Source organism: Rhinolophus hipposideros (genome assembly GCF_964194185.1).
Source record: "Rhinolophus hipposideros genome assembly, chromosome: 8".
Classification (NCBI taxonomy): domain Eukaryota; kingdom Metazoa; phylum Chordata; class Mammalia; order Chiroptera; family Rhinolophidae; genus Rhinolophus; species Rhinolophus hipposideros.
In genome coordinates this window covers 77665452-77692995 of record NC_138054.1, presented here as the reverse complement: position 1 = coordinate 77692995, position 27544 = coordinate 77665452, and the positions used below count along the sequence as shown (strand labels likewise).

At 44.0% G+C, this 27544-nt stretch overlaps 1 protein-coding gene across 4 annotated transcripts; it reads left to right on the top strand.

Moving 5' to 3' along the window:
• Positions 1–1011: 1011 nt before the first annotated feature.
• On the top strand, positions 1012–27076 carry DHDDS (dehydrodolichyl diphosphate synthase subunit). 4 transcript variants are annotated; one of them, XM_081057434.1, is made up of 9 exons: positions 1012–1142; positions 1680–1746; positions 3709–3825; positions 5919–6061; positions 8998–9114; positions 9859–9960; positions 19604–19718; positions 21680–21787; positions 24792–27076. In XM_081057434.1, exons 2-9 carry the CDS (start codon positions 1684–1686, stop codon positions 25026–25028), a joined length of 1002 nt encoding a protein of 333 aa, XP_080913560.1. In that variant the 5' UTR covers positions 1012–1142; positions 1680–1683; the 3' UTR covers positions 25029–27076. The 4 variants fall into 4 exon arrangements, with proteins under 4 accessions (XP_080913560.1, XP_080913558.1, XP_080913559.1 ...); XM_081057432.1 differs by having other exon boundaries at positions 1051–1142; positions 24789–27076; XM_081057433.1 differs by having other exon boundaries at positions 1051–1142; positions 1628–1746.
• Positions 27077–27544: the final 468 nt, after the last annotated feature.

Here is a 27544-nt window from a genome sequence, read left to right as displayed (position 1 = left end):
GGACTTTTATCAGTCTTAAAGCTCACTATGGAAGCCAGCTAGGCTGAAGCTTGCTTCCCAGGATGCAAAGCAGGAAGCATGGGAAAGCTTACGACCATTCATTGGTGAGTTACTGATCTCTCGGCTTTCTTTGAACAAGCCTGGTAAAAGTAACTAGAAGAGTGAAAGACACAATGAGTTGGGGGTTACCCAGTGAAGTATTTCTTCTTTGCCTTGGTTCTTTGGTGTGACTGACTGCAACCCGAAGTGAGAAACTACAAGAAGTTTCTTTGAAAATTGTAAAGGTTTTCTATTGACTCCTTTTTAATTTTGAGAAAATTGAACTCCCAATTTTTTTGTCAGTGCCTCAAATTCTTGCAACAGTTTCCCACAAAGGTTTGGTACAGAGCTAATGCCCTTGCTTTTTCTATCAGGGTTAATTGATGGCCTTTCTGTTATTTATAATTAGAAGTCATTCTTAGAGCAGAGCTCTTTCTGGCCTCAGCCCTGTTTTGGGAGTTCCTTTGGGTAGATCCTAAGAATCTGCAAATCCTCAAGTCTGAGTGCCTTAAATCATCATAGTGCATCTGTGCGATTGACTAGGGCTAAAAACATGCCAAACGATTAAATCCATTAAGACCGCAAAAAGTTAAAGGAATTAAGATTTATACCAGGGCTCTATAAAGCCTTCCAAGGCCTTCCGTGAGCAGGGCGCTGCCTTCTCATCAGTGCTAAACTGCCACCAGCGGCTGAGAATCCCTTACATTTCTGAGCTGGGGATCTCCAAATTCTTGCTCGGTAACGTAGCTCGCTTGAGGCTTCCCAATCTGTGTATCTACCGACCTCTCCGGTTCCCCTGGTGGTCTCGACCCCGCCTTTCCCAGCCGGGTCCCCTGCACGTGGCCTAGAACCGGGCCGCCGGTCCTACTCGGTCACGTGAGCGCGCTCTCCTCCCAGATCCCAGGATCACGAATTGCAGCCGGCCCGCAGGAGCAGGACATGGTCACGCCCACTAAGGGGCGGGGAAGGGGCGTGCCCCGGCGCCCAAGGATGACGTTTTCTTCCAGCGCCAGTTCGTGAGGAAGTGTCGATCCACGGGAGCGTTTGGAAGGCGCCGGCCGGAACGGAGCTAGTGCCGCGTTCAAGAGGTGAACGAAAGAAAGGTAACTAGGCGGGGAGGCAGCCATGCGAGAGACAAAGGGAACAATGGAAAAGACAAGTGAAGGGATAAATAATTGGGAGACCACTGAGGTAGGAGGTAACGGGAGTGACAGCTGAAGGGGTTTGTAACTGGGAGCGCAGAGTGGGAAACGGCCTGGGGGAAGGTGGAGAAGGAAGAAGCTGGGAAACATCGGGGTGTGGACACAATGATGTGGCAGGAAGCAGACTTGGATGTTCAGAAAAAGTCAATGCAGACACCAAGGGATGGGAGCAAAGTCCGCCATGCCTTGAGGACCAAGGAAAGCACTCAGACTCAAAGTTACCATTGCCTTATTTATAATCTCTGGGAGGTGAAAGATAGGAGATTTAGACCAGTATCTCAGGATTCTAATGCTGGCTGCTCTCCGCAGTCCAGGTGAATTTCTGCAAGTCAGCTGTAGCTGTTTGCAAGGCCTGGTGATTTCTGATTGTCTTCTTGTTTATCTAGGCTTACCTGTTTTGTGTCTTCTTATTCTGGGTTTATCTTCTGTTTGGGTAAGAACTATGTCATGGATCAAAGAAGGAAAGCTGTCACTGTGGGAGCGGTTCTGTGCCAACATCATAAAGGTGAGCAGTGGCCCACAGCACCCGTTGACCTGGTCAGTTGGGTAATCTTGTATCAAAACCTGTTATTCAAATAGAGTAGTCTATGATGTTGAGAGGAATTTAGCAATGCAGGGTAACTTCCCGGTCTAGATTTTTGGTAGATTATCGTCCTAACCCTCACATTTTTCAGGAAGCCAAGGACCTCCTAGTAGCATTGGGCAGCATAGACTGTTAAATCTTTCTCATAGAGAACTGAAATTTGGTCTCCTGGAATGTTGATCTATTTTTCTTAGTGCTATCCTCTGGATTTACATAGAATAACTAATTTTTTTTTTTTTTAATTTTTATTGGGGAAGGGGAACAGGACTTTATTGGGAACAGTGTGTACTTCCAGGACTTTTTTCCAAGTCAGTTGTGGAGGGCGCAGCTCAGCTCCAGGTCCAGTTGCCGTTGTTAGTTGCAGGGGGCGCTGCCCGCCGTCCCTTGCGGGACTCGAGGAGTTGAACCGGCAACCTTGTGGTTGAGAGCCCACTGGCCCATGTGGGAATCGAACTGGCAGCCTTCGGAGTTAGGAGCATGGAGCTCTAACCGCCTGAGCCACCAGACCGCCCCCAGAATAACTAATCTTAATTTGGTGTGGTAGAGCATAATGCTGAGTTTGGGGTTTGGGGGCAGATAAACATGAACAAAGACCTATTCTATGATTTATTAACTGTGTGACTTTAAATGGTTGTTTTGAGGATTAAATTAAACATACATAGAAACCTTTTAGCTCACTGTCTAGCAGTTCTTAATTACTGGTATTATTGGAGCTGTCTTGTAGGCATTTGAGGTCTATAGTCACTCTATTTCCTATACTCCCCCTTACTCCCCCAAATCTTCCCCCAGCTTTTTCTCTAAGATTCACAACAATGTCACATCCTTTGCATATGACAGGTTTGAGTTGAAGCCACTCAATTTGGTTTTGTTTTTCAGCCACAGACTGTGAAGTAGTGGGTAGCAGTGCATTTATGAGTCAGTAAGTCTTACACACGCTCACACACAGATGCTAAGGGTACTCTGGCAGGCCAGGATACGGAAATAGCTCCTCAGGGAACCACTGTAGTCATGTGTTAGGATGAACAAGCTGCAGAACTTGACTGGAATTTTTTTTAAAAATTTTTTAATGCCTACATGTGGGGGACAAAAGTAGAAAATGTTAGAGAGGTGCAGGGGAAGCAGTCTGTGAAGAGCCACCCAGTGAGGGAAAAGGGGTGAATTTTTGCTGTGGTAGACAACGAAAGGTTGCTCTAAGCCGGATAAGTTTTGTTTGGCCTCCAAAGTGTCTTTTGTTTGCTTTGAAATGGCTCCTGACATTTAAATTTTTACAAAAATCCTCATGTTTGGCAGCTCTTGTAAAATTAGAGGATCCAACAACACTAGGCCCCATTGCTATGAGTCAGCAATCAGATAGAGCTGAGGAGTGAATGCCTCTATTAGGTGGAAGATGTCCTTTCCATTTGCCCACACTTGTTAATATCCTTCCTGGGCCTTCCAGTTGGAGACTAATGAAACCAAGGTGAGGGTTAAGAAGCTAAGGTTAAAAGATGAACTCGAAAGCACACAGATCTGTTTGAATCCCCACTTTGCCTCTTAGCTGTATGACTTGTGCAGATGAGTTGGCTTCTCTGCACCTCAGTTTTTTTTCACCTATAAAATGAAAATAATACTATTATAGATTTATATGATAAAAAGACATATAAGGTGAGGTATAAAAAACGTAGTGTAGTGCTTGGCATGTAGTAAGTGCTTAATAAACATGAAAATAAGAGTAAATAAAAATGTATAATAATACCTATTCATTGAGCTAAAAGCATAAAATACCCATTTCCCTTCCTTGGAGCTTTTATCATCTATCTCAAGCCTATCAGCTTGGGGAGTCATGTCTCCCTTGATTGCTGAAAAGTATGTGATGTGTTCATCATTTGTCTTTTTACTTCACAGGCAGGCCCAATGCCCAAACACATTGCATTTATAATGGATGGGAACCGTCGCTACGCTAAGAAGTGCCAAGTAGATCGGAAGGAGGGCCACTTACATGGCTTCAACAAGCTGGCTGAGGTGGGTGTCGGTGGCAGAACCCAAGGTGTACAGTCTGTGGAGAATTGGATTATAGCTAGAAAACCAGGCCCTGAGTTTGCTGTGGTTTGAGAGTGTTTTTTCATAGTTGTCTGTTTTATTGCTTGCCTGCTAGCTATAGGTCTTATATTGGCATTAACAAAATTTGAATCATCCAGTGACTCATCACTGAATATTAGAAATAAGAACGAAATTGCCCCTCCTTGTAACATGTTCTAACATGACTTAGCATTTATAAATTTATATCTGTAAAAAGTTTATAAAATTTATATCTAAAAAAATTTATAAATTTATATCTATAAAAATAAGTACCTTGTTTTTACTTGATATTTTGGCAAGTAGTTTTCTAGATTGACATATAGCCTTTCTAACTATATGTTTTGATGACTATAGAACATTTTATCAGGATCTGACAATTTATTTAGTTGCTCCACTGTTGACATTATAAATAGTAGAATATTTCTAGTATAATTTTAGAATAAATTCTACAAAGTGACATTTCTGGAGCAAAGGTAGGGTGACCCTTCCTAGTTTGCCCGAGTCTGAGGGTTTCTCAAGACACAGATCTTTCAGTGTTTAAACTGGGAAAAGGACCAGACAAATTGGGACATCATTCTAATCAAAGGTCATGAACATCTTCTACATTACAAACTGGAAAACATTAAATCTACAGTAAGAATGGCTTATGTCAGTCTCTGTGAAGCTAACTTTAAGAAGAGTATAAATATGGCCTGTAACTTCCCAGCCCAAGAACATGGCCTGGTGCTAGAGCAGTGATATTTTTGGCCTTGAGCCAGTGGCTGTGGGGTTCTCTCCAATACTCTATGGATGTCTTTAGGTTTGTTGACCCCAGCTTCTCTTTTGTGACTAAGTAAGAGGCAGTTTTGCCTGGTGCTTAATTGCTGAAGCTTCTGGGATCACTGAGAACTCATTGGCACCCCTGCTCTGCCACTTCCTGGCTCTGTGATCTGCAGCGAGTTATCTTAGTTTCTTCATCTGTAAAACAGGGATAGCGATAATCTCTACCCCAGGCCATTATGTAAGGATTAAACAAGATGCACAATGAAAAGCACGTGGCACAGGACCTGGCATAAAGGAAGTGCTCAAAACATTGAAGCTATTGTTATTGGCCTCTGTATTGACTGAGGTCAGTGGTGGGTTCCAACACAGATGTGCCAGCCAAGCCCTGTATGGTATATAGCTCTGAGCCTATTCAGTATCAGGCTCTCACTGGTAATTTTCCTAAGGTGGCGATGAATTGGTTTATGTGTATGTCTGTGAAGGCATTAGTGTTACGATGGGGGGCCTGGAAGTTAAAGGTAAGGAGCAGAAGACATTCAAACAGAACGGAAGAAACAAAGCTGAAGAGTTATCACTATAGATTTGTTTTTGTTGTTCTAGAACTTCATGTACTGGATTCATACTGTAGAGTTGTGGACTTTTGACACATTTCTTAACTCTCTGAGCCTCAGTTTTAATCATTGATAAAGTAGGTATGAAAACAATGCCAGTCTCAAGGGGTTGTTTAAAAAATCAGTTGAAATGTATGTGAAAACGCTTTGCAGACTCAAATGCTACACTGCTGTACAATTGTTGCTTTTATTATAACCCATCAGCCTCTCAGAATAATGAAGTTATGCTGTGAGTAATAATACCTTGTGTTTTTATATTGTCCTTTAGCCACCTTGTCGGGGCTGGATTGTGCTCTCTTTTTACAAATAAGGAGACTTAGGCCTGGAGAGGTTGGATGATTTACCTACAGTCACACAGCAAGTGTATGGTGGAGCCAAGGATTAGACCTAGGTCTTTACTCTCAGTGAAGAGTCTTTCCCAGTACATGGAAAAATCTACAGTGGCGTCAACATAGTAATACTCATTAAGTTCAAGTTTACAGTTTTTGGTTTCTCAAGTGGTGGATCACATTCTGATAGAAGCGCTGTGTTATCCTAGCTTTACCCAGCTTCGGGGAGGAGGAAAGTCTGTCTCTTAGCTCCAGCACTGAGTCCGGGCCGAGGCATCTCTTATTCCCTTCCCATTCTTCCTTGTACCCTAGCTCCTTGTCTCTCCCTTCTCAGACTCTTCACTGGTGTTTGAACCTGGGCATCCGAGAGGTGACGGTCTACGCGTTCAGCATTGAGAACTTCAAACGCTCCAAGAGTGAAGTAGACGGGCTAATGGATATGGCCCGGCAGAAATTCAGCCTTTTGCTGGAAGAAAAGTAAGATGCTATCAGAGGGGAGAGCACCACCTCCAGCTTTACCCTAACCCTCAGCTCTCTTATCTGAGGCTTATTTAAGGAACTCTGAACCCTTTTAATGGTAGTCAGATCTCTTCAGTGGCAAATATGTCAAGCTAGTTTTTCTTTTTCTTTTTTTCAAAGGAGGCATTTGTTTGAGGATGTAGAGGTATTTCATAGAATTCAAGGGCAAGTACAGCCAGCCTCAAGCAAAACGAAAACGAGGACTGAGATCCATTAGGTAGAGCCTCTTTGTACACTTCCTTCTCTCCGAGGCCCTGCTTTCTGTGCTTCACAAGAGCAGCCTTAAGTGAAGGAGTAAACACTTTCATTAGCCCACTTTAGATCAAATTTCTACCCTCCAAGCCCGATAAACTGTGGCCAAGGGAATAGAGTGAGAGAAACATTGAAAAACTCATTTCCTGCTGTGCATTCATCCCTAAAAAGTTAATATACTCTCCTGCATGTTCTCTTGGAAGGGAATGGGATGATGGATAAGAGGTCTTTAAGGAGAAGGGACAGTACCATTCTTAGCTGTCATTAAGTTTAAGCTTAACATAGGGAGCAGAGCCAGAAAGTTTCGGGCAAAGAAGAAGCTTGATGGAGTTTGTTTGCTTTAAAGTGTGGAACCCTCTCCAGCGAGGACTGCCCGAAAGTCTTCATTACAATCATTGTCTGCCCAACATCTCCCGCACTAGGACCAAGAGATGAGTGTAGAGCCCCAGTGGAGTTGGGCTAGAACACTTATGTCATTTTTGTCCCTGTGGGGGTCAGGGTGGTTGGGAGGGTAGCCAGCTTTTCTGTGTCCATATTAGGATGGTGAGATTCTGGGCCGCAGACATGACTCCCTGGTCCTCAGCAGAGCCCAGGTGGCTCAGAGTTCACACCCAAGGGGCTGGGGATGGAGGCATGGGGGCACATTTCAGGTGTTCAGATTCTTCTATACTTGACACGAATCTTACCTTTTTAAACTGCTTATACTTTATGCCAGGTCCTGAACATGTATTCTCATTTAATAATTCACATTATCCTATGAGAAGGACATTACTATCCCAATTGTAGAGAGGAGGAAAGTAAAAACCGGAGAAGTTTAGCCTGGGTCACGCAGCTGTCAGACAGGCAGAGCCAAAGACAGACAGGATCTTTCTGACTCCAGAGCTGAGCTGTTGTCTACTACACTGGCCTCCGAGAGATAAGGCAATCTTACAGTTCCTGAAAAGTCCAAATGCACAGCAGTAGAGATACGACAGATTACTCTGATCAGTTAGTTGTAGAGAAAATGGTTATGAAGAAAACGGTCTTTGGTTATGAAGTCCTGGACAGAGCAAGGAGAAACCTTAGCAGTGGTTTTCCAACAGTGTGCCACAGAACCCCAGAGTTCTAGGAGTGGCCGTGCCAAGAACCCAGGTGGAATGGGGTATAGGGTGCTGGTTTGCATTTACCTATTTTACATATCGGGCTTCTGTTTACAATTTGATTTGAAGAAAGAGTTCTTTGGCTAAAAGAATTTTGGAAAAACTACTGGCCTAGGTCAGTTTCTTCGGTTGGAGAGCTAAACCCTAGTGAAGAGAAGAGAAAGGCTTGCCCGTGGTCACACAGCCAGCTAGTGGCAGAGCCAGTTTGGGAACCCAGGTCTCCAGCCTCCTTACCAGGGCTTTTGCAGCAACTTCAATGGCATAGACCTCACTCACGTCATATGCCTGATGCCTGAGAATCAGCACTTTCGTGTTCTTTGTCTCATTCATCACAAGCCATTGCCGATAATATGGCAGAGATGGTTATCAGCCCAGTTTACAGGGTGAGGGAAACTAGGCTCAGAGAGGCTAAGTGGTTATGCAAGTTCAGCTGGTAAGTGGTGGCACGAGGACTTAAATCTAGGTATTCTTATTCACAGTCTGCCTTGATTTGAATATACATTTGTCTGCTGTAGCTCCAGTGGATTCTCAAAAAGGTGATTAAATCTTTGAAGAAATGTGGTTGAAGGTTGTAGGGTGGATAGGCTGTGGATGTGGTCTTCAGCTCTGGATCGGAGTTCTCCAGGACCTCCCGATACCCCACCCTACAGTATACTTCTTGTTATTAAGGCCCATTTTCCAAACATTACTCGTCCAGTTTCTCCATAGCATTTCCAGGTGAGAGAAGCTGATTGGGTAACAGTGAATTCATGCTCCCTGTGCACCGTGGGAGTCATTAAATGGAGGCAGTATAATGTCATGATTAGGAGCACAGGCTCTGGAACCAGACTCTCTAGGTTCAAATTCTGGCTTTCCACTCCCCAGCGGTCTGATCATGAGCAAGTCACCCAAGCTCCCCGTGCTTGGTGTTCTCATTTGTAAAAGGGCAACGATAATGGGGTCTGCCTCCAAGGCTGGTGTAAGGATGGAATGTGTTGATGTGTGAAAAGCACTTAGACCTTTGTCTGGCACTTAGTAAACATATAATTAATGTTAGATGTCACTATTATTATCATATTTTGCCAGGAGATACAAAAGTAACCAGTAACACTCAAAACCGTTTCTGTCCTTGAGGAGTTTATTCACTTGTCAAAATGGGACAGGCGTAGCACAAAATATGTAAAATGTAGCCTGCCGACAAGGACACAGGCAGCGGTGTTATGTTTGCGTTCTCCAACCAGAAATACCTGGGTTTTTGTCCTTACACAGCACTTGATGTCTCTATGACCTTGGGCAACACTGTCCGACTATCCCATGTGAGCCTCAGTTTCCCACTGTAGAATGGGGAATGTGGTAAACTCCTGTCAGAGTTGCTGAGGGGATGCAGTGAAATAATACATGTGGAACAGTGCCTGACACTCAGGGAAGCCCTGAACAACTGGTGGTTGAGTTTCGCCGAAGCACCCTGCTCTCGCCGGCTCAGCACGTGCTCTGTCCCAACCCCGCCTCCTTTCCCACAATCAGGGAGAAACTGGAGAAGCATGGGGTATGTATCCGGGTCCTGGGGGATCTGCATTTGCTGCCCTTGGATATCCAGGAGCTGATCGCACAAGCTGTGCAGGGCACCAAGAACTACAACCAGTAAGTTTTTAGATTTCCCCTTGGGGACCTATCTCAGTCTTTGACTCCCTCCTAGTTTAGGGAGACACCCTGCCTTCCTTGGTCTGCATTTGGTACGGAGGCAATGGGGGGTGATTTGGGATGCTCAGAAACCTCCTCATCCATCGGCAGGGCGGACCAGAGATGGTTCTACAACAGCATGTTATATATGTATGTGTACCCACACATAGAGTCTCATCCTCTTCCTCCTTCATTGGGGTAGGCTGGGAATGTAGCCTTATTCCTGTCTCTGAAGACAGATCCTTCAAGAAATTCTTTTTCTGTCCCGTTCCTTTAACCCGGGTAGGATGACCTTGGGAGTTGTGCAGATGCAGAGGGGAACAGAGTTCAGTAAAACAAACTTCATTTCGTGTGGCTTTGGAATATATGTTTGGCAGTGGATTTGTTTTGCATCAGATTTCCTTCCTGTTGTCCTTTGCTTGTGCTAATATCACAGTGGATTCACTTCCTCTGAAAGCTGTTGGAGGTAGAAGGGGAGAGGGTTAGGAGGGTAATAAAGGTCACTTAGTACTTGTCTTATTATAAAACTAATAGCGTGTTTATTCCTAGAAAACTTGGGAAACACAAAAAATTCATAATCCGACCTTTCGGAGGTATCCATGGTTAACATTTGGTGTGTGTTTGTCCTTCCAGGGAAGGGGTGCTCTGGAATCAGTGATTCCGTTCTTAGTCCCTTTGGTAAATTATTCTGTTCTTCCTCCGCAGGTGTTTCTTAAACATCTGCTTTGCATACACGTCCCGTTATGAGATCAGCAGTGCTGTGAGAGAGATGGCCTGGGGAGTGGAGCAAGGCCTGCTGGATCCCAGGTATCCCAGTTGTTTAGCATGGTAACTGACGGGGAAAACAGGTGTGCACCAAACCCTGCAATCCCTCCTGAGCCACGTACTTTGGCCAGAAGTTAAATCAGGCAGCATGTGGAAAGATTAGGGCAGAGGGGAGGGAGGTGTTTCCCCACATTTAAGAGCAAAGAATGATACGCCCCTGGCCCTTTGGCAGTGTTTTTCCAAGAATGTTTTTCAGGAATGCAGTTTATTGGGGGTATAGTCCTTTAGGTCTCCCATGTTACAGTTTCATGCAAGACACATGTATTTTTCAAAAAGAAAATTGTTCGTCATTAGCAACCTAATGGAGTCCTAATTATTACCTGGAAGAGACTTTAGAAGCCATCTGTCTACTCAGCACCTCATATTATTGGTGTAACCTTTGGTAATAATATTAATAAATAACAATAGCAATGCAAAATAATAGTATCAAAAACTAATCCAGGCAATACTTTGTTATGTTCTGTATTTTATTGAATCATTAATCTCGTGTGAGAGATTCAAGTCTTTTCTCCATTTAATAGATAAGAAAACAGCTCAGCACAGAAGTGACTTTCTCGAGGTTATTCTGCTAGTAAGTGTCAGAGCTGGGACTCAGATAGAAAACTGTCTGATTCCAGAATTCTTGTCCTTTACCTATATTACATGGGATCTTGGGGCCCAGGAGTTGTTCTGATTCCCTTCTCAGGTATAAGTCAACTACCTGGGAAATGAAATTAAAAAGCAAGAAGTTGCTTGGTGAGAATGGAGTTAGATAAGAAGGAAAGGAGACCATTTTTAAAGCTATTTTATGACTCCCTCTCCTCCTAACAGCTCTGTGATCTTTCTGTGCCACATAGTTCATTCATTCAATCAATTATTCATTCATTCATTCAACAGGTATCTTTTAAGTGCCAACGAAAGGCCAGGCACATTGCTGTACATAGGGGATACAGTGGTAACAATAAAATTATGTATTTCCTGCTCTTGTGGAATTCTGGCAAGGGAAACAGACGTTAATCAAGATTATACAAATTAGTATAAAATTATAATGGTGATAAATGCTATAAAGGCATCGGTGCATAGTATGACAAGAATTTATAATAAGAGGAAGAGACCGAGTAGGGAAGGCTTCCCCCAAGGAAATAAGTGATCTAAGAAAGAATAAGCACTAACTGGGGAAAGAGGCAGTAGTGTGAGGAGTCTGTTGGTTGCAGAAAGACTGTTGGAAGGCTCTTGTGGTAATTCAAGTACCGAGTCCCTGGAAGGGACTTGGATTATGGTGGTGGAATAGATCGAATAGACGCTACATCAAGAGCTGCAAAGTAGATAAAAGGACTTGATGGACTGACTCTGCGTAAAAGGGTGTGTTAAGGGTAACCGCAGGGTTTTTCTCTTAGAAAACAGTAGGTGGTGGTGCCCTTCACTGTGCCAGGGAACCCTGAGAGGGGAGCCAGGTTGAGGAAGAAGGTCAGGGATTTGGTTTGGCATACACGGTAGGGGTTGAACATAGATGTCATCTGACAGGTGACAGGTGGGGACCAGAAATGGCAGTGTGGAGATCATCTGTGTGGGTGGTAACTGAAGCACAGGGGCAGTGAGGAAGCTAAGGGGAGGCTGGAGTGAGAAGGAAAGAGGGCCTAGCATGGCATTTTGAGAAACTGAAGTTTTACCGGCTGGGTAGAGGAGAAGCATTCATTGTAAACCGACATCTATGTTCCCAGCAGGGCCTATGCCCCTCCTAACCCACAGCAACAAATTCCCTCTTTTCTTGGCTTGGTTTTCGTCCGACCTGTCTGGTTATTCCTTCTCTTTTTTCCCTTAAGGCTCATTCTCCTCTGCCCAGTGTCAAATGCTATAGAGAGATCAATTACAATGTGGATTAAAAATGTAACTGTTGAGGAAAAAAATTAAGATACTTGCTAAGTGGGCAGATGGGGGCCAGGCAGGAAGATGAGATAGGTAAGTCGATGCACGTTATTGATAATTTCTAATTCTTGGCTTGGGGGGTGGTGATTTCATATTTGTTCACTATATTACTGTGCTTCACGATTAATGTCCCATGTAGTCTTTTGTATGAATGAAATAATACAGTTGACTCTTGAACAATGTGACGGTTAGCTGTGCCAACCACCCTTGTGGAAAATCTGAATGTAACTACAGTCGGCCTTCCACATCTGTGGATTCCTAACCACGGATCAAAACTACAATTGAGCCTTGAACAACACGGATTTGACCTGCGAGTGTCCTTATACGTGGAATCCATCAACTGTATATTAAATATACTATGGGGCAGATGTTTATGCTAGAAAGAGAGAAAGCTATTTAGCAAGCAGATTTAATATGCATTCATGCCTAAAACTAGAGCTCTGATCCATCTTGACTCCTAGTTCAGCGTGCTTTTTATACTCTACGACATTGCAATAACCACTGACCTTTATCTTCTTCCTGCTTCTTGCCCAGCAAGTTTTCCCATATCCCTTTTCTCTGCCCTGCATGGTTTAGTAACTTGCCTTTGTGGAGTTAGTCACGCAGACATGGTGTGGGCTGGGCAGGGTCACTGGGGTAAGGAAGCTGATGTCTCAACCCACGAGCTCAGGAAACTTGGTGTTCAGCTCAGACTGGGGTGATCGGGGCCTCAGGTGGTGCTCTTTACATTATTCAAATTAAGACAAATCTGCCTTTATAACAGGCAGTGAGTGAATTACAGTCAGGCTCTACTCTTCCAGTAGCCGGAATGTTCCTCTTCTCTCATTACCACCATCCAATTCCTCATTTTCCTTTCTTCCAGGGTATATGTTTTTCCTAACAATATTAATGTTAGATTGTTTGAGTCTGGAATTATAGAAAAGGGATTAGGTTGAGCTTAAAGGATAGTTAATAAACTCTGTTTCACTGAGTTACTTTGAGCAGGTCTCTTGACCCCCTGTAGGCCTTTGTCTTCCTCTTAAAACAATAGTGTTAATAATAATAATAATAATAGCTAACATTTACTGGGCATTTACTCTTTACCAAGCTTTTGCTAATGTACTCCATGTACATTATTTCATTTCATCCTTAGACCCAGTGTTGGTAGATACTATTATTATCCCCATTTTAAAGATGAGAATATTGAAACACAGGGAAGTGAACTCGTTCAAGTTCACATAGTTCTTAGAACTTGGGGCTAGGATTTCCGCCTGGCTCCAGAGCCTTGTTTTCATTCACTACAGTATACTGACTGCCATATAGGAAGGTTGAAATGAACAATAACAGTATAAAAAGAAAAGTTACAACCTAATATTTATTGAATCTTATTATGAGGCAGGCACTAGGCTAAGAGTTTATCATACATATTCTCACTTAATTTTCACATAAGGTAGTGAATATTATTCGCCTCATAAGACCAGCTAAGGTTTTAAAAGGTTATTTAACCTGCCCAAAGTCTCACATATGTTACTATGTGGAACAGCTCAGGTCCATCTGCCTCCAAAGCCTATGGTTTTCACCATCTTCTTTATTAATTCAATGCTAGAGAAATGTACTACTTGTATGTTGTTATCACAAGGCACATTCCCAGTACCTTCTGGAAAGGGTCTACCTTTCCAAAATGGTGCAGGGAAACACACTGACACGTTCTTATTCTCCCTTTTTCCTGATGCAAGGCCATTCACTGTCTTGTTGATACTCACTGTTGCCAGGTCTCCCTTCAAGAGGCTGTTGCCATATCTCCATTATAGGTTTTAAATTGATTTTCTTTTAGGTTGGCCATTCTCTAAAATAAATAGTTTATTAGGAAGGAGCCATTATCTTGTTGAATACTTGTGCCTATATCCTTCCAGAAGATGTTCTGTGTTTTTTTAAATTATGATCAGATAACATAAGTTTTATTGTTTTATCCATTTTTAAGCGTACAATTCAGTGGCATAAAGTATATTCACAGTGTTGTATAATCATCACTATTTCCAGCACATTTTCATTGTTCCAAGCATACTTCTTTTAAAAAGAAAACGTCCCCCCACTACACACATACTTTTATAATTATAAAGGTCATACATGTTCATTACAGAATATTTGCAAACTACTGGATGTATAAAGATGAAAATTTAAATCTCCCAGGATCCCACTCTCAGCAACTCCGTGCTCACATTTTCATTATATTTTAAGCATTTCCTCTAGTTCTTCCTGTGTGTGTGTGTTTAATTAATTGTGTTGATCTTTCCCATTAAGTTGTGCAGTGTCTACTACCTGTGTTTGGGTTCTAGGTTGTTTGAAAATACTTTGTCAAAGACTTTTTTTTTAGCCTATAAGCTTTTACATTCAGAAAACCAGTATGTTTTTGTTTTGTTTTGCTTTTCCCCCTTCTTCTGCCTCCCACCTCCCCACCACTCTGGTTCAAGCCGTTGTTTCTCAGTCTCATTGTGTAGGACCCAGCTCCCTGGCCCATGCTGGTATTATGAGCCTTGCACATCCCACCCCCCTTCTCCCCCCGCAGTGGGTCACCAGTCGCTGGTCAGCTGCTCACAGCAGCCCATGGCAGCTCTCACCAGCTGCCGATCGCTCATGCTGGGTCGCTCCCCTGGCTGCCGGCCACTCACACTGGCCACTAGCCGCTCAGGGCGGCACATGGTAGCCAGTGGCAGCACAGCTCCAGGGAGAGCTGTTGTTTACAGTCTTAGCTGTAGAGGGCGCAGCTCACTGGCCCATGTGGGAATCGAACTGGTGACCTCCGTGTTAGGAGCAGGGGCGCTCCAACCGCATGGGCCACGAGGCCTGCCCCAGTATGTATTTCTGAGATCTGTTTTCAGTAACTAATTCATTCATGTTTTCATACATGTATTGAGCCTTTCTCTGTCCCAGGAAGGTCCAATGCTAGAAGAGCAGGAATACAGAAATGAATGTATGGAGGGGCTTCCCCTTTAGCAGCTCACAGTCTGGTTCATGGGCACAATAAGTAGTCCATGGTGCTGCATGTACCACAGTAATGGATGTGCAGGACAGAGCAGGGGCTGACAACAGGAGTGATCAGCCATGGTTGGGAGTTCAGCCGGTAATCTTTTTAAACAAGGCCAATTATGACACAAATATTTATAACAGAAGAAGTCACACTGTGAACAGTTTACAACCTGAATCATGCTTTGTCCACTTAAGGTTGTCATATGAACACTTTTCCATGTCTCGTGTTTTTAACAATTCTTCATATCATTATTTTTAATGGCTATAGAATATATTTTGCTTTAATTTACTTAACCGTTCTGCTGTTTGTTGGTTATATAAGCTGTTTTCACTTTCTCATTATTATAAATAATGCTACAATGAAATCTATGAACTTAACTCTTGGCATTTTGGATTGTTTCCTCAGGATTGGGGTCTGGATGTATCCATTTTACCTTATTTTTGCCAAGATTTTTTAAAAATGTAAACCATTCTAACTTTATAGGTGAAAATTGGTATTTTATTGAATAGATATTATTTCTTAAAAGTCTTTATGTAGACAACTAATGCCATTTAGTGGTGGATTTTTGTTGGCAAAAGCACAGATATTCTGTTTTCATTTTGGTATTTTTATCTTCTTTTTAGAGTTACCTCCATATTGATAAGAATTCTGCCCACTGCCTGAAGTAGGTAGAAGAAACTTTTATCAGGCACATTTGAAACTCAGAGACATTAAGTGAGGATCCAAAGTCACACAGCAAAGTGGTGGGACTGGAACTAATGTTTGTTCTTCTTCTTTATTTATATAGCACTTTATAGTTCCCAGGGTACATTCAAATTTGTTATTTCATTTGATTTGCCCCTCACAATAACCTATAAGTAGATAGGACAAAATGTGCCCATTTCAAAGATAAGAGAGCTGAGAAATTATGTTGATTGTATAGGGTTTTCACATTTCTTAGAGAATTAAGACCATGCCGGCAAGACAGACTGTCAGGTTATCAGGGAAATCTTAACCAGAGCCCTTCCTATTACACAGTCGTGAATATTGTTTCTTATATGATGGTACAGAAAATAAAGCTTCTTCTGTGGTTTGCAAAAAGATGACTGAGAGATGGAGTAACTTACCCAAAAGCATGCAACACAGCGAGTAAGTATAGTCTCATTTTGAACACAGCCCAGATCTCTCTGCTGTTTTGACTATGGTCCCAGAAGAATGTTCCCACCAAGAAATTTTGTCTTCTAGAGATGCAAATTTTGCCTTCGCAAGACACGACTCTTGGAGATTTCAAATGCAACACTTGGAGATTTCAGATTTGCCTCTGTGTACTTGGTAGAACAGGTAAACAGTGTTCTTGGAACCAACAGACACCAGCCTTGCCAATATTCTCTCTCCGTGGGCAGGAAAGTTTTACACCATCTCCTTTCTGAGTGTCTGTCTGGGGAAGTAGTTCTTATCAAAACTGAGGGCTGATCATTTTGCCTTTTTTTTGTGTTTGTGGAATATTGGGGAACCGTGTGTTTTTCCAGGACCCATCAGCTCCAAGTCAAGTCGTTTTCAATCTAGTTGTGGAGGGCGCAGCTCACCATCTCATGCGGCAATTGAACCAGCAACCTTGTTGAGAGCTCATGCTCTAACCAACTGAGCCATGTGGCCATCCCTCCTGAAGCTCAGCAGCAGCTGGTTGTCTTTAGTCTAGTTGTGGAGGGTACAGCTCATTGGCCCATGTGGGGGTCAAACCAGCAACCCTGTTGTTCAGAGCTTGCGCTCTAACCAACTGAGTCATCTGGCTGCCCCCAACCCCTTTTTTTTTTAATCCTAAATAATGTGGATTCTTTTGCAGTGTTTCAGGGTCCATATGACTTAAATTTAAGGTTTTATTTTATTTTTTTAATATTATCAGAAAGTATTTTAATAAATTTTTAAAAATTTATTGGGGTGTCAGTTGTTAGTAAAATTACATAGATTTCAGGTGTACAATTCTGTATTACATCATCTATAAATCCCATTGTGTGTTCACCACCCAAAGTCAGTTCTCCTTCCATCACCATATATTTGATCCCCCTTACCCTCATCTCCCATCCCCCACCCCCCCTTACCCTCTGGTAACCACTGAACTATTGTCTGTGTCTATGAGTTTTTGTTTCTCATTTGTCTTGTTCTCTTGTTGTTTTTGGTTTATATACCACATATCAGTGAAATCATATGGTTCTTTGCTTTTTCTGTCTGACTTATTTCACTTAGCATTATACTCTCAAGATCCATCCATGTTGTCACAAATGTTCCTATATCATCTTTTCTTACCGCTGAATAGTATTCCATTGTGTATATATACCACAACTTCTTTATCCATTCATCTATCGAAGGACATTTTGGATGTTTCCATGTCTTGGCCACCGTAAACAAAGCTGCAATGAACTTTGGAGCACACGTGTCTTTATGTATAAATGTTTTCAGATTTTTTGGGTAGATACCCAGGAGAAGGATTGCTGGGTCATATGGTAATTCTATTCGTAATTTTTTGGGGAACCTCCACACTGCCTTCCGTAACGGCTGCACCAATCTGCATTCCCACCAACAGTGTATGAGGGTTCCTTTTTCTCCACAGCTTCTCCAACACTTGTTACTATTTGTCTTGTTGATGATAGCCATTCTGACTGGGGTGAGGTGATATCTCATTGTGGTTTTTATTTGCATTTTATTTGCATTTCTCTGACATTTCTCTGACATTTGTATGTCCTCTTTGGAGAAATGTCTCTTCAGGTCCTCTGCCCATTTTTCAATTGGGTTTTTTTGTTGTTGAGTTGCATGAGTTCCTTGTATATTTTGGATATTAGCCCCTTATCGGAGGAACTGTTTGCAAAACTCTTCTCCCATTCAGTTGGTTGCCTCTTTATTTTGTCGATGGTTTCTTTTGCTGTGAAGAAGCTTTTAAGTTTCATATAGTCCCATTTGTTTATTTTAACTTTTACTTCCATTGCCTTTGGAGTCAAATTCATAAAATGCTCTTTGAACCCAAGGTCCATAAGTTTAGTACCTATGTTTTCTTCTATGCAGTTTATTGTGTCAGGTTTTATGCTTAAGTTTTTGATCCATTTTGAATTAATTTTAGTACATGGTGACAGATAGCAGTCCAGTTTCATTCTTTTGCACGTGGCTATCCAATTCTCCCAGCACCATTTATTGAAGAGGCTGTCTTTCCTCCATTGTATGTTTTTAGCTTCTTTGTCAAAAATTATCTGTCCATATTTATGTGGTTTTATTTCTGGGTTCTCAGTTCTATTCCATTGGTCTATGTGTCTGTTTTTCTGCCAATACCATGCTGTTTTGATTATTGTAGCCCTGTAGTACAAGCTAAAGTCAGGGAGTGTGATACCTCCAGTATTGTTCTTTTTTCTTAAGATTGCTTTGGCTATTCGGGGTCTCTCGTGGTTCCAAACAAATCTGATGATTTTTTTGTTCTATTTCTTTAAAAAAATGCCATTGGGATTTTGATGGGGATTGCGTTAAATCTGTATATTGCTTTGGGTAATATGGCCATTTTAACTATGTTGATTCTTCCAATCCATGAGCACGGAATGTCTTTCCATTTCTTTGTGTCTTCTTCAGTTCATTTCAAAACTGTCTTATAGTTTTCAGCATATAGGTCCTTCACATCCTTGGTTAAGTTTATTCCTAGGTATTTTATTCTTTTTGCTGCAATTGCAAAAGGAATTGTTTTTTTGTATTTCTTTTTCTGAGATTTCATTGTTAGTATATAGCAATGCAATGGACTTTTGTACGTTGATTTTGTCGCCAGCAACTTTACTGTATTCGTTGATTGTTTCTAATAGCTTTTTGGTGGAGTCTTTAGGGTTTTCTATATATGGCATCATGTCATCTGCAAAGAGTGATAATTTAACTTCTTCATTCCCAATTTGGATGCCTTTTATTTCTTTCTCATATTTAAGGTTTTAAAAATGTTCTCTATAATAAATACAACAACAGAGGTACATAAAGTATAAAGAGATGGTCTTTGCTTCCTTCTTATCCAGCCTTCCAGAGACAATCACTGTTACTATGTTTCCCCGAAAATAAGACTGGGTGTTATATTAGTTTTTGCTCCAAAAGATGCATTAGGGCTTATGTTCAGGGGATGTCATCCTGAAAAATCATGCTAGGGCTTATGTTCCGGTTAGGTCTTGTTTTGGGGGAAACACGGTAATAGTATGGTGTGTGCCTTTCTAGACTTTTTTTATGTATACATATAATTTACATGTGTGAGTATGTGTGTTTTTTCTGAAACTTGCTTTTTTTCATTTAATAGTAGATCTTAGACATCTTTCCAATCAGTGCATTCAGATTTATCTTTATTAAAAACAGTTGCATAATATTTCATCAAATTGTAGGGTCATAGGGCATATGCATTTTAAAAACAAGATGTCTTAAGTGAAGGACAGCATTCCAGTGGGTGCATCTGGTTTTAGGCCTGCAGCTAAATGACCTTGGGCAAACTAATCATCTTCTCTGAGCTCTTATTTATAAACTGAGTATGGAAATACCTTATGTAGTTGTGAAGATTAAAATCATTAATTTATCAAGCATTTGTTGAGGGACTTCTGTGTACCAGGTAGTGTTGACTGATATATTTGATGGTGTTTTATAAACTAGAAAGCTTTATATAAGGAAGTTCACTGTGAGAATAATCCAAAAAGAGATGTGTGCTTATCTTTGTCTCTTCCCCGCTCACCTTAGTGATGTCTCTGAGTCTCTGCTTGATAAGTGCCTCTATACCTGCCATTCTCCTAATCCTGACATCCTGATACGGACTTCCGGGGAAGTGAGGCTCAGCGACTTCCTGCTCTGGCAGGTAGGTAGTTTCCAATCACCGTTCTGTTTGTGTCAGCTGAAAACTGCTACTGCACCCACAGAATGGATTAGAGAGGCTCATCCCCATTCCCACCCATGCTGGTATCAGAGAACTTGGTGGGGGAGGGAGCCTAAAATCTGGAGAGATGTCTCCAGGCTGTGCCTGGTAATGTTTGCTCTTTCTCATCTGTCCCTGGCTTTTTGAACCTGTGTGCTTCTTGCTTTCTAAAGCTCCTAGAAGAAAAATCAAGGCTATCCAGCTGTTATGAAAACTTCACCTGGGCCCTTGTTCAAGGAACTGGACTTCTGCTTTATGTCTCTGAGCATAAGCTCCTGCCCTGGTAACCTGCCAAGCACGCCAGCACCTCTGGGCTACAACATTGCTTTGCAGTTACTAGACTCTCTCCTTCAGAATAAAGGGCCACATCTATGCAAGTACAGTCCCTAAGGGATATAAACCATATGCAAATTCTTAGGTGCCATTGCCTCTCAGTTCAGTGTAAGTAGTCTCCCAAAAGCTCATAGTTAAATAAATTTGTCTTTGCTTAAAACTCTCTATCATCTGTTAACTTGACCCCTGGGTCATGTTATGACAGGGGAGAGTCCTTGTTCAAGAAGTTGGAGGGAGAGACTCAGCTTGGAAGCAATTCACATGATAAAGTTCCAGAAATTTTAATGGACCGTAGTCTTAAAAGTGAACTAACAAGATTTAGCTTCTGCAGATACTTTCAGTCTTTGGCTATATTGAAAGAAGGATAATGTGCAGCTTATGGTTCTGTGGCCTACTCTGCTGGTCAGATCATGTCTGGATAGTTTACTTCTTGGCATTGAGTTTTAAGAGACCACTTGGGAAACTAGCGGACTTATCAGAAAAGGCCAACCTGGACACGATGTCCTATAAGGAACGAATGAAGGATAGTGGTTTGGAAAAGGGGAGCATGATGACAGTTTATTCCCTTGGGAAAAAAACATTGAGTATCTGCTTTGTGCTGGGAATATGGCAGTGACTGAGTCAGAAATAATACCTACTGTCTTAAAATTTATAATTTGTTGGCAAAGACCGTGAACAAGTCATTACAACCTTGGGAACAGGTAACAGCTCTAATCTAACCTTCAAATATTTGAAAGAATTACACTTTGAAGAAGAAACAAACTTGTTCCAAAGACCTGAGACCTTGGTAGAAGTTCCAGAGAAGGTGACATTGGTTTAGCATAACAAACTATCCGACAACTAAAGTTATCCCCCTTGAGGTACTGAATTCCTTCCTCACTGCTGAACGTATCCAGCAGTGGCTGTCAAGAATATTCCCAAAGGGATTCTCACATCAGTGGTTATTATTAAAGTTCACACAGCTCTGTGCTCTGACTGCTTTCTGTATATCATCTTGCTTGATTTTCATAGTACTTTAAAAACTAGATATTCTTATTACCCCAGTCTCACAGTTGAGGAAATGAGGCCCAGGGAGGTTAAGTAATTTTCCTCAGGTCAAATAGATGGTAAGTGGTGGAGCCAGAATTCAAAGCGAGGCAGTCTGGCCCCACGGCCTATGTTCTTAGCCACCGTGCCATACTCTGCTATATACAAATAACAATAGCAGCTTCCATTTGTTCATTGCTGACTTTTATCAGACAGCGTGTCTCCCAGATGACCTCTAAGGGCCAAGAGCCAATGACATAATCCAGATGTGATTTCATAGTCCTAAAATTGGCTCTTAGAAAAATCCCGGTGCAAATGTTGCTCTAGTCTTCTTTTCACCCTGCCTTGCTCCAGGCAGGTGATCTGACTGCCTCAGATGACCCCTCCCCTATTAGTGAGTGCAACAGGGCTGGCCGCAGCAGCTGCAGCTCAGAATGCTCATGCCGTGTCATCTCTGCGCTTCTGGGGCTTGCTCGGCCTGCTCCTTTGGAAGCCTGCCCAAGGATGTTACTAAACTGAACTCTGTTCTTCCTCACCTTTTCCAGACTTCCCACTCCTGCCTGGTGTTCCAGCCCATCCTGTGGCCAGAGTACATGTTTTGGAACCTCTGTGAGGCCATCCTGCAGTTCCAGATGAACCATAGCATGCTTCAGGTTAGTTCTAAAGAACTAACATTCATCAGGTATGGTCCTAGATAAACCATAGCACGCTTCAGGGCTGGCCTGACTGGATGGGATAAAAGAAAAGGTGAGCACTGATTGAGCACCTGTTATACATACCAGCGACTTGCTAATAAGCACGTTAATAATGATGACAGTAGCTATCACTTAGCGTTTTTACTATGTTTCGGTCACTGTGAACATTTTACATGCACTATCTCACTTAATGCTCCCAACAACCCAGTGTATTATTAGCCCCACTTGTGCACATGAATAAATAAAAAATAGGAACACAAACCATAAGAGACAGAACTGGGATCCAAGTGACAAGTCTTGAATGTTTTTAGCAAGGAAACCCAGGGAAGGTTTCTCAGAGACTGGGCATTATTCCCTGACGGTCTTAGCTTTGATCGCCAGATCTTGATACTGGAGGCAGAGTCACCTCCATCTGATTAGGACTCTTAGTAATAGTAGGGTGTGTGGTGTTGGCAGCTTACATATTGAGGGTCTAAGCACTCAGGTGTTTTCATGTAAGCTTTCATATTTAACTCTTCTCCAAAAGCCACCTTAGTGGAGAAACCAAGGGAATTTCAACACACTGTGTGTGACTTAGCCAGTCCCTTCCTGCCTCCGCCTCTGGTGTCCTTGTCTAAAGTGAGAGGTCTTTAGGGTCTTCTCTGACTCCGTCACCCTAACAGTGAGGTGCAGATCGCTGGCGGAGAGGGGCCAGGCTCTGCCGTGGCTACAGCCTACCTGCCTGGCACTCAGTCTGGGGCTGCCATTTGCAAGAAGCCTGAGCTGCACGGAGCGACTTTAAACCAGCCCTGTATTTCCTCCATCTGGCTGGGCGCCCCCATCCTTTCTGTCCTGCCAGAACTTAGCCTATTTAGCCCTAGCCTTAAGCAGTGGTCATGGAAGAATAGCTAACTGTTAATATCTGGCACTAGGTTAGGCATTCATGTTCTCATTTTTCCTCAAATCACCCAGTGAGGTGGATACTGTCATACCCCTTTTGCAGATTAAGAACTAGGCTTAGAGAGGTGAGAGGGTCCTGTGGACAGGAACTTCTCGAGTCCTAGTGCTCCAGGAGGACTCACTCTGGCCTGATCAAGCTCTTCAATCAACATCATATGTCTTTGCCCATTATTCCCACTTCCTGATCTCCCCCCCACCATACACCCCACCGTTATCCAAATCCTCCGTGTTGGTTAAAGCCCAGCTCAGATATTGCTTGTCCATGAGGTTTCATTGGTCCTCAGCCTTCACCAGCCACTTTCTCTCTCCTCTGAGCTGCATGGCCCTTTCTCTTGCCTCCCTGACCACCTTCTACCTTGTTAGGGACTTTGTTTAGAGATCTGTGTCCTAATCAGCCTGTAAACACATAGGTTGCTGAGACTGTATCCTGAGCATCTCCATAGCCCCCAATGAGGTCCTGTACCTAGGACGCAGGGTTCCGCCTAACCGAAGCCAGGAAGAAGCCCTCCCAACAAGATGGAGAGCCTTAGCAGCAACTTCCCAAGCCTGTTTTAGTCTTCATAGCTCCACGGGTGTGCTCATTATCATAGTAGAAGAGTACCCTTGAATGCCTGTAGGGGGATATTCCAGAGGTTTCATTGGTCACCTTTATTCATGCAGTAAACTTTCCTTGCTGAGTGTCCTTAGCGGATCACTTCCTGTTCTGAACTTCCATGTCTGTCTCCAATAGAAAGTACCTCCCGAGCTCCATTGCGGGAGTCGAGTACTTGTGCACATGTAAGATATTCCTTAAAGACAGAGCAATCCAGGTGTTTACAGGCCGAGTAGGACAGAGACATGTACACCAATACCATAATATAAGGTGGAATTATGTGGTAACAGTCATCAGGGTATAGGACCCCAACTCGGCAGCAAAATCATTTCTCCCACATAGAATGGGTTTGGCCGGAGGAGCTCTGGCGCAAAGAAAGGCTTGCGGCTGGTTAAAGTTGCAGGAGCAGAGCACATCGGTGAGGCAAAGCAAGGCTTTGGTTCTGCTCCAAAGGGATGTTCCCGTCGCCAGGTGCAGCCTCCCTGCCCGCGGATCACGCAGTCAGTCAATTGAGTATTTCCCATGTCCAGGGCACCCTAAGTGCCCGAGGAAAAGCCACAGTCTCTGCCCTCTCGGAGTTTATGATTTGTCTGGAGACACACACAGGGTATGAGAAGTGCTCCCAGGGAGTATGATCCCCTACCTGGTGTCAGAGCTCTGAGGGCTCTGGGGAGCTTACTTTCCAACAGAAAAAGGGGACTATGGATACTAATACCTGTTCTACTAGGCAGAATGCAGGAAGTGGCGTAAGAGTGCTGAAGCTGCTTCTCAGAAGGTGCACAATAGGGTCATTTGCTGAAAGAGTCAGGCTAGCCCCAAACGGGAGGCAAGTCTGGAGCCCAACTCTGTAAAATAGCTTAGGGAGTTGAGAGGATGGCACCGTTAGAGTGAGCTGGGAAGCCAAAGGAAAGGACCCTGCGGATGTACCCCAGGCTGGAATAGGACTTGCCTTGCAGCAGAGAATAGACAGTAATAATGTTTAAAATTATTGTTTGTTTGAGAGCCTGCTTATATGCTAGAGGGGGTTTTACATATGTTATCTCGAATCCTTAAACCATGCTCCAAGGTAGGCACAACCCCCACTTTACAGATGAAGAAATGAGGTTAGGAGAGGATCTACCCAAAGCCGCAGTGCTAGTTGGGGGGGACCAGGAGTCAGATCCACGTTTGCTGATTCCCTTCCAAGTACAAACCTGAGAAGAATTTCAAGAAATACAGATGCTCCCACCCAAAACAAACCAGGATGCACCCAGAACAGCCCCCTGCCTGTAGCACACAGGCACCACCCATCACCATCCTACTCCTAAACCTTTCCAAATTGCGTACAAACTCCCCACTGTTCCATTTAACTTGGCAGACCCCTACCTCCTCCATCTCAGTTCCGTCCCCGTCTAAACGTGATCTCACCTGATCCCCACTTGTCTTTAGCAGAAGGCCCGAGATATGTACGCAGAGGAGCGGAAGAGGCAGCAGCTGGAGAGGGACCAGGCTGCAGTGACAGAGCAGCTGCTGCAGGAGGGGCTCCAGGCCAGTGGGGACGCCCAGCTCCGACGGACACGCTTGCACAAACTCTCAGCCCGACGGGAAGAGCGAGTCCAAGGCTTCCTCCAGGCCTTGGAACTCAAGCGGGCTGACTGGCTGGCACATCTGGGCACTGCATCAGCCTGAGTGAGGCTGGCCTCCTGCCACTTTGCCCTGCCCTCTGCCTACAGGGCCCCACTCCCCTTTTTTTTTCTTGATGAAGGGCACCTCCCTCCAGATGATAAATTGTTTCCTTTGCTTGGTGGGGAGCCCCAGAGGCCAGTTTATGAGGGCCATAGATACCTCTGGGTTGCCTGGGACAGTAGCCCCTGGGGAGGGTTAAGGGTGAGAGTCTTCCACAAATACACTAAACCCAGCTCTGGTCACCAGTAGGTTTGGAGAGCAGGGGGTCCACGGCTCTTCTGCTGCCTGCTCCTTCCGCCTTTGCCGCCTCTACCTGTGCTCCTAAATGCACTTTCTTTTTCCACCAGCACGTCTTTCAACACAGAATAGCGGGGAATAGGTCTCCCCAAAACCCTCGCCCTGTACCCATCCATCTTGGCCTTCCACTCGACTTTCACAAAAGATTTGGCTCCACCTCGGGTCTGCTGGTAAATAGCTAATAGGCAGCCAGCGTCATTTGGACAAGGAAGGGGAGGGAGAGACAAAATTTGCCCATCTGCTGCTCCTCCTCCTTGGCTCTCCACCTGGGATTTGCTATTGAATCTCTACCCCTCCCACCACGCAGTGCTGATTGCTCAGTGAAAGGCTCAGCGCCCCCAATGGCGCAAGGAAGCCAGGCAGTGATTACAATCCAATTACCTATTGTCGACTCAGCCCACACAAGCTTTCCTCCTCCTCTTGCAGGGCCCAGGGCCAGGCTTCACTCCCCAGTGAGACCAGCCCCCTCTATGGCTCCAGGGTAAAAGAAAGGCCTGTAGGCCCTGGTGAATCTAGTCCAGCACAAGCCTCCTTCCCTGGAACACATCAGGACCAAGAGCACAAAAACAAGCACTTCCCAACTGACTGCCTCCTGCCCTCACCATCTCAGACTCTGCTTCTCACCTCCTCAATCTTTGAGGCTTCTCTCAGCTTTTTGACCTGGTCTGTTAAATAGGCCGAGAATGTATTCTCAGCATGGCAGAGTCTCAGCTTGTGAGGGCCAAGGCTGCCCAGCAGGAAAAAGAGGGTCAAGTTCAGGGCTCTGTCCTTTCCCTTCTCTTCCTGCCAGCCTCACTGCAGATAGGATTAGTGCCTTTGAAGAGCAGTCCGCCTGAGCAACTGTGCTTCAGGTGCCCCATCGCAGCAAGCACCAGCCCATAACACCAACCAATGGCTACTCTGTTTAGTCTTGCCATTTTACTTTCTGCAAACTCCCCAGCATTCCCTCTAGGGGAGAGGCATGGTCTTGCAAGACGTGCTAAGAGTATACTCTTTAATCCCCTGACTTTCCTATATTCTAGTCTCACCACCTTCCTGTGCCTGGATACCTGGCAACAAGAGACCCCTTGGCTATCATCCCTGCTCCCAGAATCAAACTTAAATGCCAGACACTGCGATCGAAAAGCCAATCAATGCACCCTTTGGCAAGCCCCCCACACACCTGGCACAGGGTTCCAAGAGAGCAGGTGCTGTACATTTTCCAGCTTTACAATGGGGCTGTTGACAGCCTTAATTAGGGAGGCATGAATTACGGGCTATAATGCAGAGCCCTACAATTAGGGCGGGAATGAGGGGCTGGAAGCAGCAAAAGAATCTGCCCTGTGAGCATGGCTGAGTCCTGTCTCCGTTCTGGGTTTTCCCTAATATGATTGGGGTTCAGAAGTGATTAATGGGGCTGGTATCTCTCTTGCCTGAGGTCCTGTATTCTGGGAAAGGTACAGAGTGGGGTGGGGTGGGGAGGGGCTGCCCCAGGAACACTGTAGGGGTTTGAAGAAGAGGCTGAGAGGCCACTGGTGCCCAGGAACAGGGGCTGCAAATAGTTGATTTGAACTTCTGGTTGCTTTCTACCGGTATGACTTGTACAAACCAGCTTCCACCCTTGCCTCAATAAACTAGGTGGACCTATTTAAATGTCCTTCCCACCTGTGAGTCAAGCCCCCATTTAAGGTTATTTGTCATGTTCTTGTGTTCTCCTGGGTGTCAAATAGAAATTTAATAATACTTAGATGTAAAACTTGCTAACAGTGCGATGAAAGAACACATGTTTTGCTGCTACATTTGTCTACCGTCCCTCAGGTGTACCTGGCAACCTCCAGCATCCCTAGCTATTGGGGGCTTGTGGGGTAGGGGAGCCATTGGAAAAACCCTTTACCATCACACCACCTGTTCCTCCACTTGTTTCCAAATCCCTGGACGCTTTCCTCCACCTTCCTTTTCCTCGCGCAAGTGAAAGGAAGCCAGTCTGCCAGTGTGGAAGGAGGGATTTCGCCAGCTGCGTTTACAGCACCCAGGCTTGGTGGCCGCATCGTGGGGGCAGCTGAGCTTGATGTCTCCAAAGCGTGTGGAGCGTAGGGGGAGGGGAGTGCTGGCAGGCCTTCTTGGTAGCCGCTCTCCATCATTCTCTGGCAGGGTCCTGAAGTCTGGGAATACAGGGACCTCAGGGAGCCACCCTACAGCTTTGGCGGGGGGCTTCGCTGACATTTGGGGAGGCAGCGGAGCAA

What these genes read in the sequence shown, in the direction of transcription:
- DHDDS (XM_081057432.1), top strand. Translation starts at nt 1,684, where the DNA reads ATGTCATGGATCAAAGAAGGAAAGCTGTCACTGTGGGAGCGGTTCTGT. An exon ending in TCTGTGCCAACATCATAAAG is followed by an intron (nt 1,747 to 3,708) that starts GTGAGCAGTGGC and finishes TTTACTTCACAG; the next exon opens with GCAGGCCCAATGCCCAAACA. An exon ending in AGCCTTTTGCTGGAAGAAAA is followed by an intron (nt 6,062 to 8,997) that starts GTAAGATGCTAT and finishes TCCCACAATCAG; the next exon opens with GGAGAAACTGGAGAAGCATG.